General features: G+C 36.5%; 2 protein-coding genes across 2 annotated transcripts; both read left to right on the top strand.

The window, feature by feature from the left end:
* Positions 1 to 911: 911 nt before the first annotated feature.
* Positions 912 to 3,745, top strand: LOC141818029 (uncharacterized). Its single transcript, XM_074705628.1, has 2 exons — positions 912 to 1,064; positions 2,492 to 3,745. The coding sequence occupies exon 2, from the start codon at positions 2,885 to 2,887 to the stop codon at positions 3,536 to 3,538; it is 654 nt and encodes a 217-aa protein (XP_074561729.1). The 5' UTR covers positions 912 to 1,064; positions 2,492 to 2,884; the 3' UTR covers positions 3,539 to 3,745.
* A 5,665-nt stretch (positions 3,746 to 9,410) lies between these two features.
* LOC141818023 (putative indole-3-pyruvate monooxygenase YUCCA9) lies at positions 9,411 to 10,844 on the top strand. Its single transcript, XM_074705620.1, has 3 exons — positions 9,411 to 10,061; positions 10,151 to 10,522; positions 10,617 to 10,844. The coding sequence occupies exons 1-3, from the start codon at positions 9,411 to 9,413 to the stop codon at positions 10,842 to 10,844; spliced, it is 1,251 nt and encodes a 416-aa protein (XP_074561721.1).
* The last annotated feature ends 468 nt before the right edge of the window (positions 10,845 to 11,312 follow it).

The raw sequence follows: 11,312 nt of genomic DNA, 5'->3' as shown, positions 1-11,312 counted from the left end.
TGGTACTCTTATTTTAATTTAGTGAGAATATATATTTGTTAACTATAGAATGTGTAGTTTTTAAAAAATAAAATAGAGGCAGAAAAAATAGTGATGGATTTGGGTCCGCTACAACCTTCCGATCCTTATCAGATGATCAAATGCATTTTTTTTTACTTTTTTAAAAAATAAAAACTTGTCTGTTTTTGTTTATAAAGGAAAATCGTTATACAAATATTAATAAAAATCAAAATCCAATATTTGGAATATTTTGCAATTGCGTGGACGATTATCCTAGTTTTTCCTTAACATTCTCACTCGTATTTAGGTAAAGAAAATTTTTTTTTTTCATGATGATGGAGGTCGGAGAATCAAAACACGAATTTTAAGGGAATTGAAAATGCGTTTGCTCATAAATTTTGTTCATCCATCTACATTTTTTATTTATGATTTTTGCTTGTATATACATTTAAAAATTGATTCATGTGTAAATTTTGAATACATTTTTTTTTATTTCCTATAACATAATTGAAATTTAATAGCATTTAAATATATTTGTATAATGTATGTAATTAAATTTAATAATAATTTAGATATAATCTAATAATATCTATTGTGGTAAAAGGTATATGCGGAGTATTGTTCTAAGCAATTTAGAAAAGGAAGTAAATCATAGAAGATTTCACTCTGACCCTGGCTAAATTAGAAACTATATAAGCCAATATGTGGAGGTAAATACGTCTACAATATCGTTGGTTCATTTTCTGTGTCAGTCAGTCAGATCAGCGATCGCGTAGGATGCAAAGCTACATAGTTACATGCGATAAACTGCACATTATGCGTACATGAAATGCCTAAAATGCCCTTCTCATGCTTTCCTTATTGATTCCCTTGTTCCTCTCACGTAATCACTTTCTACTTTCTAATCTCAATCTAATCTCATCTCCTCGCTCTCGACTCTAGACTCTCGAGGTACGTCTCAGATCTGAATTCCGGACGCAGAGTTATACTGTCGACGAAGATCAAGATGTTGTTCTTATTGATGTGAAAGATTGCCTTTTTTCCTTTTTGCACGATCAAGTCAGGTATAGCCTCTTTTTTCATCCTTTTATCGACTTTTTCGGTGTTTGTTTTATATGATTTCCTCGATGAATCTAGACCTTGTAGTTGTTAATTTCGTTTTCGTAATTGATTTGCGTAGTGTAGTTGTAGACTAATCTGTGATCTTAAGATTTGGGATTAGGGTTTTGGTCCACTTTCTTTTGGTAAATTAGGTGATTGGTGATGATTCTGGTAGTGCTGAGTCGGAATAGTCGAGAGGACTTTATGACGGTACTAGAGATGTTAATCTGGAAATTTCGATGTTCCGTCTGGGCAGCGAGGAGAATGGGAGTATTGACTGGATCCTCCTTTGGTTTTGGGCATTTTTTATCGGCAGTTTTTTTCGAGTTCTATGAAGGTGCGATGCAAGTGTATTTGGTGATAAAGAGGAGACTTGGTGTCGGAGAAGAGAGGTGGAAGAAGTAGATATCCTGTGTTGTATTGGATAAACATAGAGTTCATAGTTCTTATCTTATGTTGTTTGCGGCTTCTATTTTCTCTTTTCCCATTGGAATTCTAGGATTGCCTGATGCTTCTCATGGTTACTCGAGCTTAATTTAATTAGCCATTTTACAGCCGGTCCCCACCTAGTGGGATAAGGCTTAGTTGGTGGTGGTGTTGTTGTTGTATTACTTTGTGCTTGGCTTGATGACCAAGCATTTGTAATGATTAGAGATTACCTGCAAATTGGTCCGCTCCAAAAAAACTGAAATACAAATCGATAGAAACAAGAAAGATCACAGAAATTGACAATGGATACAAAGCAAATTAAAGATATATTTTTTGACCTGACTAAGGGTGAATTTCATGTTCAATTAGCAAAGACATCCTTTTGTGGATCTACGTCTTTGTTAAACCTGCATTGATCGTGCTAAGGGCCTGAGTTTCCTTGCTCAATTAGCAAAGGCGTCATTCTGTAAATCTATCTCCTATTAAGTTCTAATGGATTTGAATTAACCTTGTTGATATCCTCATTCCATCCCATATATTGTGGACTCCAAATGTCTATAGAAGTATGAGAAGCAATGTATACTGCAAGTGGGATACAGTAAAGTTTTCTATAATTTTAGTGGTGTTCTGACTACTTATTCAATGATATCTGTCTTGTGTCCTGAATTGATAGGAAAAATTGTCATTGTTGACCTAGGGACATGGGTTTATCTCCTGTAGATACCTACATTTTTCCTTGCTTGTACACACATAGACAATTGATAAATGAATGTGTTTATCTTATTCAAGCACCACACAGAATTTTATCAGTTACTAAGAGCTTGACTTGTAATGCTAGTTTATATAAGCATGCTAACTACTTTCCCTGTATAATTCTCTTCTGATTACTTATGTGATACTTTTTTCTTTGTGCATTTTAATTTATTGAGATTCTTATGGATGTATGTTTTCTTTCATGCAGCAAGGTTATGAGCAGTAGAGTAAATTTCGATCCTTCTTAACGCTGCTTTGGTTGTGCTTAATTTGTCTTTCTGGTGTTAGTGATATGGGATTTTTTCCATGGTGTGAAAAGTCAGGGAAAAGAACTATCAGAAATGCCTTACTTAGAACCCATCATTTGTCTCTCCTCCTTTCTCCTGTTATCTCCTTTTGGGATTGCATCTTTCGCAAAATTAGATACTCCTTCAGACCTGAATGTGTGTAGGATTACAGTTTCAGCTGATTGACTACTTATTAACTTTGAGCAAATTTAGCATATATTAGTTTTGTTGTGGATTCAGCAATCAATCTTCTATCATACTAGAGTTTTTTTTAAGGCATAGTTTAAGTTTGGTGTGTCTGTGGGATAATAAGAATGGAGAAAGTAAGATATGGCCAGGCAAGTCCGATGTCAAAGAAAGGGAAAAAGAAGCAGGTGAAAGGCGAGCTAGATCGAATGAAGCAGGCTGAGAAGAAAAGGAAACGTTTAGAGAAAGCACTTGCAGCATCTGCAGCCATACGGTCTGAGTTAGAAAAGAAGAAACAAAAGAAACTAGAAGAACAGCAAAGGCTTGATCAGGAAGGTGCCTCAATTGCTGAAGCAGTTGCCCTTCATGTTCTTGGGGAAGACACTGATGAACCCTGTCACTTTGCAATGAACGATTCTGCTCGGAACAACTGTTGGAATTATTCAGGCAATATTGACCTTTTCATGGGTTATCAAAGCTCCGGAAAACATTGTTTAGATGGTCTGAATCAGGCAATCAGTGCCAATGAACCTGTGTGGAAGTGTAACAGGCTGGGGAATCAGTCAGTATGTCCACCTCAAACTTATTTGAAAGATCGTCAAATATCACCCCAAGAAGGAACAAGTCAAGTAACTGATATTTCGGTAGGTCTCTTGGCAGCTCAAACTGTTTCATCACTGCAAATTGCAGAAGATCCAAATTGTGCTCAATTTTCTGGACAAGGCGGAACAACTCTTCTTATTAATAAAATGTTGGCAGGCTGCAGTTTGCAACAATGGTAAAAAAGTTGAAATTTAGAAGAAGACACAGCATTTTTTTGTGATAAGCCTGTATATAGCTACAACATGTATCTTCTCTCTGGGTAACATACATTCACCTTCCACTCAGTGATTATGTATTGCAAACCGTGTGTGTGTGCTGTTCTAAACTTGTAAGTTGATACATGTTTGGCTGAGATTTTCCAGTTTTATGCAACTAAAATTATCTGACATAGTGTTGTCTTCTATGGTGTATATATTTATTCACCTTCGTAATAATGTCGAACACCTTGACTGCTGATCGATTGCATGTCAATGTTTTCAGAACCTCATATCTGAGACATCTAAATGATTTTGTGAGAGACTCCACTAAGGCCCAATTATGAAGGATTCAAGCTACTGATATGGGCTGTATATAAATGGTCATTATCTTCAAAGGTTCTGGATTCAAACCCGATTACGAATTCAAATATGATTAATGGTCTTAACTCTGTCTCCTTCTTTTTTTTTTTTTTTTTTTTTTTTGTAGAAGCGAATACTTTAATTGCAATGATTATCCCATTTGGCTCGCGTATTAATTTGCATGCTAATTTTTTGGCCTTAATATAGCTCTTAGCAACAGATAGTAGGTTTAGTTGGTATTGGAAGCCCCTTAATTGAGTATCATTTAGCGAGATTAAGTAGGAGACAGTATTTGCCCAACACAATGATCAATTAATCAGTACAAACCTCTTTTGTCGATCATGATGGCCTTCACATGCCTCCATTTTGCACTAGTGTTTCCAAAACCAATAACCTCTAATTCCAAAGCTAGAAAAAATAGTGTGTTTGTGAGTAGTATAGAATTAATTTATAGAGTCTTGCTATAGTCAATTAAGCTTAGCATGTGAGGTAGGAGGATTAAAAGTGGACCACATGACTTGTCATTCGTTAATTGATACTATAGTCTCTATAATTAATAATCCCCATAGCCAACATGCATGTTAATGTGGAAAGCCATGCACTGTTCATGCCGCTTATGTAGGTTTTTTTGTGGTAGATGTTGACCATCTATAGTTAGATTGTTTGTTGGATCACTTGACAAATTATTCGTGTTGAGCATATATTATGTACCATGAACCCTAGTTGGCTATTCTAAAGCTACATATATAGACTAAATTAATGGGAATGCCTTATTTATTCTTCTTCATCACCCACTATCCCAACTGTAGTTTCCATGTACTCAGTCGAGTCCCAATTAAGCTAACATTTTTGCACTAAATTGTAATTAATCTCACCATATTATTAAATACTTTGCCTAAGTCATAAGAAAATATTCAAACTCCAAGCTAAGTGTTTAATCATTTTTAAAACTCTTAATAGACTAACTTAGTTTCCATTTAAATTTAAGTGTGCATATATGTATATATACATGATATATCATGCCAAACTATGCGATTTAGGATTCAAATTTTTATAAAGATTATGTGATGTTAGTGAATGATCATCAGGGAGGGGACAAAAGGGTTACGTTGTACCAACTGTGTCAACCAGTGGGAGCGTCAATGGCAAACAAGGGTGAAGGAAGGGAGGGGTTCTAGACACTTATAACAAAAATGTTGAGTCTAATTTTCTAACTATTATGTCAAACATTTTAAAATCTATCATTTTTTGGGGGAAAAAAATTAATTTTTAGCAATACAAATAAACCCTACCCTAAGCTAGACATACTAAATAGGCGCATGCAGCTCTAGCTATAGGAGCATATATATAGCTTCACATGTTTCAAGTAATTTTGGGTCTTTAATAAAAAAAAAATGAGATGTGATCATGTGTGCATTTAACTTCCAACTGCCTTCAACTGTCCATAATATTGATCGAACCTAATATATCATTAATTGGGAGTTGCACAAATTAATTTAGCATGTATAATCACGAAGCTTAGTATTGGGTTTCGATTACTTTATATACTATGATTATCCAATGATTAAGTATTAAGAGAGGAGATGAAACTAGCTATACCTCTATTTTGATTTTAAAGCTTATTAATTACATGATCACTTTGCTAATTAGTAGAACATGTGCAAATTAAACATATTGGAGGAAATAACATCTCCTTAACCATAATTGATTATTAATTTATCTTTGGCCAAAGAAATTTAATGGCCGAGACCACTGTCCCATGCTTTAAGCCTTATACCTTACGTTAGCTAATTATAATATAGTCAATTAGAGGGCTAATTGGCCTACCCTACACTTAGCTTCTTTCGGCATGAAAAGGATTGTAATTTGACAAAGGCAAGGGCATGCACATGCTCCAGACAAGGTTAATCAGAGAGTAGGGTGGAGGCTCCATCATATATATATAATACCATTTAATAATAATTGATCAATTATTATTAAATATTATTAGTATTACATTAGTTTATTCATCTTTAGAATAAGAAAGGGTAATTAAGCGGCAAAATAGAATAAAAACTAAAGATATTCTTGTTTAATTCCTTTGACAAATAAAAAGGAAATAAATAATATATAAATGATAATTTTTTGGCCACTCGTCGAGCAATTAATTAGCACTAGATCTATGTATCGCTCTCTCCATATATATTATGAAATTCATATACACTTTTTAATATAAAAATATATAACAAAGAAATCTATTCTCTCTCTCTATATATATATATATATATATTGAGTTGGAGCGGAAGAAGGCTTTTAAATATACACACCCCATGAACTCATCATAATTAACAACATTTTAACGTAATTAACAATTGCTCGCTTTAAATTAAAACAGTCAAATCAACTTCAATGAGTCCAAAAAACACGTGAAGAGCATAATATTTATTTTTTTAATAAAAATTAATGCTTTAATCGCAATTACTTATTTCTCTATTCACATGGTCCTCGGGGACCGCAAAGTTGGTGCGAACCAATCACCGCCTGCCGCTGCGTAGGGTCCTCCACAAGTCCTTCTGGCCCTCCCGAGCGTACACGTGGCAGCGCGTTGTCGTCTGACGTGGCGCTTTCAAGATCCATACTGTACGTATTTAATTTCGGCTAGCTCCTGTCTAGATCTTGTCGTTACATATCTATCTGCTGTATTTAAATTTTCTGACTGGATCTACAATGTAAATAATTGACGTTGCTTAATTAATTTTACATATAATTTATAAGAATATTATCAGGAAAAGTTTTAAAATGTTTTTAATGATAATTATCCTCTCATAAAATGTTTATTTTAGTTATTACCCATCTCTTTTTTTCCACCGCAACCCATCTTATAGCTCGGTCGATTGATTTGATCCGATCACTTAGATTGAATCATTTTGTTTATTTTTTTTATTTTGGACTGCATTTCATCCTAAGAAGTCTTTTAAATTTAGCTCGTTTACGATAAATCACATTGCTAGCTCGTTTAAATATATTATATCAATATTAATATTTATATTTGAGTAAACGAGTATATTATTTGGGGAATGGAATAAGAAAAAAAATAATTTTGAAACGAGAGCTAACAAAACGATAATAATTGAATAAAAATAGAATAGCTATCTATTCCTGTGATTGTGAAACACAATTGCGGTTCATAAGATATTGAAAAGGTAGGCAGAGGATAAGCCGACTCAAGGAATGAATAAACTAGCTAGCTAGCTAGCTAGTAGGATTAGTTACATTAATTATTGACTCGATCTGCAAATTCAATCATTAACAAATTTTAATGCGATCGAATTTGCAAACTTTTTGCAGAAAACACTCTGCATGTGCCGCCAATGACTCCACCAAAAGAAGGTCTTGTTTACAGATATCGAAGAAGTTACCAACATCAACAAACAATTCACCAATTCCAATTTTGTATAGGATGATATATCTGTTAAAACAATCACATCTAAGTTAGGTGGAAAGTGTTCTTCATCCAACTCTTTTGAAGTTAGTAAATAAACTGATCACATTCTGTCTGATAGCAGCAACAAGTGTTCTCTTTGTCAAATCCTCACTTTGCTCAGATACAAGAGAACTAAGATTTAATTAGAGGGCCTCTAAATTCATGAACTTCTCTCTCTATTTTTTTAGGCAAAATGATCTGGCATATATATATATATATATATATACAACTGCCAGCTACAATTTGAAGTGCATAGTGCATAGTGCATTGCCAAGAAGTTTCCCATATATATGTTTGTTTAATTAATTGATTTGATATATCGTTGATGGGCCGGGTATATATATATATATATATATATATAATGTATTGTAATTCAAAAGGTTCATTAAGCTCTAGTCACTTAGCAATTCACTTATGAATGGCCGTGCCGACTCAACATTCAACACCATATATATAAATTAACAACCATGTGCCCACCAAGCCACACTTTCATTTATAGTCCATCTATGGAAGCTAGCTAGCTATTTGTCGCTTTACATATGGCCAAACTCTCTCTTCTTGAATATATATAATTAATTAATATAATTATTAATCTTTTCTCATGTGTTGATTGAAAGATTCTCAAAAATCAAAATCAACTAGCTAGCTAGCTAGTTCCCCGCTCGGGATATGGAACTATCAATTACATTTATATATCGTACGTACGTGGTAATTAACTACCGCATGCACGCTATATAGCTCACCTAATAATTAATAATTAACTACTCGTTAAAAACTTAATGTTCATTAATTGAATCCGTTCATTTAACCTATCAATTACGTGCATGTCACCCTCAAGAAACATTAATTAATAGTCGTCATTGTACGTTGTCTAGCTACCTTCTCCAATTACTCGATCGCAAAATGATAAAATTCTTCCATTGCCAATGCAATCACTATTTTATCATCATATCAAACTATATTTGTACTAATTATTTGAAGTCGACATCACGAAATCTTCCCTCCTTAACTGGTCATTTCAAATAATTATTTAGATGTAACATGATCGATAGATATTAATGATAATTTTAAGTAGCTCCGCGTGAGGCTATCAATTATTATTATTATTATTATCTTTTCCATTCCCTTAAGCTTCCAAAAGCATAATCTTTATTCTTCAATCAACAAAGAACCCAACACACACACTCGTTCATTTGAATAGGACTCCTTGATGGATTTGAACTTGGAGCCATGCAATGAGATCCTTGCGTTCTAATCTGACATATGAAACTCAGTCAAAATGGACTGACGATATATATATATATATATATATATATATATATATATATATATATATATATGCATATGACTTGAATTATTTGATCAAGACTGTTGTATATATATATACACACACACAATCTCCAAAAACAACATGCATGTAAAGTTGGATAATGACAACAGCTCAATTCCGCTAATAATCAGCAGGGATCGGATAAGCAGCTAGCTGCGGAACGTAACGCCTCAGACCCCAAAACTTCGTCCATCGACATCCGAAAGCGATTGATAAATCAAACAGGATAAATGCTTATAAAAATCATCCGCGTCAGGTAGTGTACATGCATGCATGTTAATTAGGAAGTTAGCACATATCATGCATGTTAATTGTTAGGCCTCCAAAAATGATATCCTCGATCGATCGATCGGCCTACTGACATGGTCATGTGTATATATATATATATATATATATATATGTAATCTTCCTTCAATGGCAAATGGATGGCAATCCAAGAGTACTATATATATATATATATATATATATATATATATATATATTGTCATTAGTCATTAATTATAGATCATGAACTCATAATGGATATAGTTTAAAACTTGGCCATGATCAGCATCGATATCGATCTTATAGTTTATAAGCAAGCAAGTAGCCTAAGCGTCGACGACGTTCTTCTATTTATATATACCACGTACCCTCCGTGCTCTTTAACATTCCCCGCTTGATCAATCCTCTTAGGTTCCTGCTCTTTGGGATCGTCAGCTATGGGGCGCGCAGACGGCCGGATGCTGTTTAGGAGGCGATGCAAGTGGGTGAACGGGCCGCTGATCGTCGGCGCCGGGCCGTCGGGGCTCGCGGTGGGCGCTTGTCTCAGGGACCACGGCGTGCCCTTCGTCATCCTAGAGAAAGCCAACTGCATTGCGTCTCTGTGGCAGCGCCGGACGTACGACCGCCTGAAGCTCCACCTGCCCAAGCAGTTCTGCCAGCTGCCGAAGCTCCCCTTCCCCGGCGACTTCCCGGAGTACCCTTCCAAGGCCCAGTTCGTCGCCTACTTGGAGGCCTACGCCCGCCACTTCCAACTGCACCCGCACTTCAACGTCGCCGTGTCGTCGGTCAAGTTCGATGAAACTTGCGGTATGTGGCGGGTGCGCTGCCGGAGGACGACGGCGGAGGTGGAGTACATCTGCCAGTGGCTGGTGGTGGCCACCGGGGAGAATTCGGATTGCGTGGTGCCGGAGATCGCTGGCATGCATGAATTCTTCAGCGAGCAAGTGATGCATGTCTGCGACTACAAGTCCGGCGAGGCTTTCCGGGGGAAGAAGGTACTCGTCGTCGGATGTGGCAACTCCGGCATGGAGGTCTGCCTCGATCTCTGCCTCCACAATGCCTTCCCCACCATGGTTGTCCGCGATTCGGTGAGAAAAAATCAAATCTTTCAACATGAAAAAAACTAATTCCACCGGCGAATCAAATCTAAAATACCAAAAAAAAAAAAAAAAAACAGGTTCATGTGTTGCCGAGGGAGACTTTTGGGAAGTCAACCTTCGAGCTGGCTGTCGGTATGATGAAATGGCTGCCGCTGAAGCTCGTGGACAAGGTGATACTGGCGTTGTCAAGGGTGATACTAGGAAACACCGAGAAGCTCGGACTGAAAAGGCCTCGCGTTGGTCCTTTCGAGCTCAAGAACACGCAGGGGAAGACGCCGGTGCTGGACGTCGGCGCGCTGAGAAAGATCAAGAGTGGCGAGATCAAAGTGGTTCCTGCTATCAAAAGGTTCTCGCATCGTAAAGCAGAGCTGGCGAATGGAACGATCCTCGATGTCGATTCTATCATACTCGCCACTGGTTATCGCAGTAACGTGCATTCATGGCTACAGGTAGCACTCGGCTTCTCGAATCATGTTCAAAACTAAACCTTTTTTTTTTTCTTTCTTTCTTTTTGCTGCTTACTCTGTTTCATAAAAAAAACAGGGCAGTGATTTCTTCAACAAAGATGGATTTCCACGGAATCCATTTCCAAATGGATGGAAAGGGGATTCAGGGCTTTACGCTGTGGGATTCACAAGGAGAGGCCTTTCCGGAGCATCCATGGAGGCAGTGATGATTGCAGAGGATATTGCTAGAATTTGGAGAGAAGAAACCAAGCATGCAAAGCACATGATTGACTGTGATAGAAGAATCACATCCCAAAGCAGATGATCAATTAACATCTCTACTTTAAGCTCTACTACGCAAACACGATCTTGCCCAAGTTTTGCTCGACTCTATGGGCCTTTCGTGCATACAACATCAATTAACTTATGATGACAACTCCCGTCTATCTGCTAATCACAGTTGGAGAGTTTCTCGTCAGCAAATGTTTTTCTTCCTTCTTTACTAGATCTAATTTAACTAAAATATCTCCATCAATGAAGCATGAAGTCTCCTTATCTGCACTGCGACGCAAATAGTAGGATTTCTGGCACTCACTGCAAGACTTTTGGTGCCACTCTCACGCCAATGAGACATCGCCATCAAGAATGTGATGCCTCATCGAGAAATGGAGTTGCTGAGCAAAGTACAACGCAACCAGCTCTAAAGTTGTCCAAGATATTACCTTAAATCTTTCAAGTGGGCATGCACAGATTGAAAGAAGCGTGGGAAATCTAACATCTTTTTACTACTGTC

This window comes from Curcuma longa, unplaced genomic scaffold, assembly GCF_044706935.1.
Source record: "Curcuma longa cultivar G26 ecotype Majalengka, Jawa Barat unplaced genomic scaffold, ITB_CL_G26_1.1 contig_23017, whole genome shotgun sequence".
In the NCBI taxonomy this organism is placed as follows: Eukaryota; Viridiplantae; Streptophyta; class Magnoliopsida; order Zingiberales; family Zingiberaceae; genus Curcuma; species Curcuma longa.
This window is presented reverse-complemented; position numbering and strand designations above follow the sequence as displayed.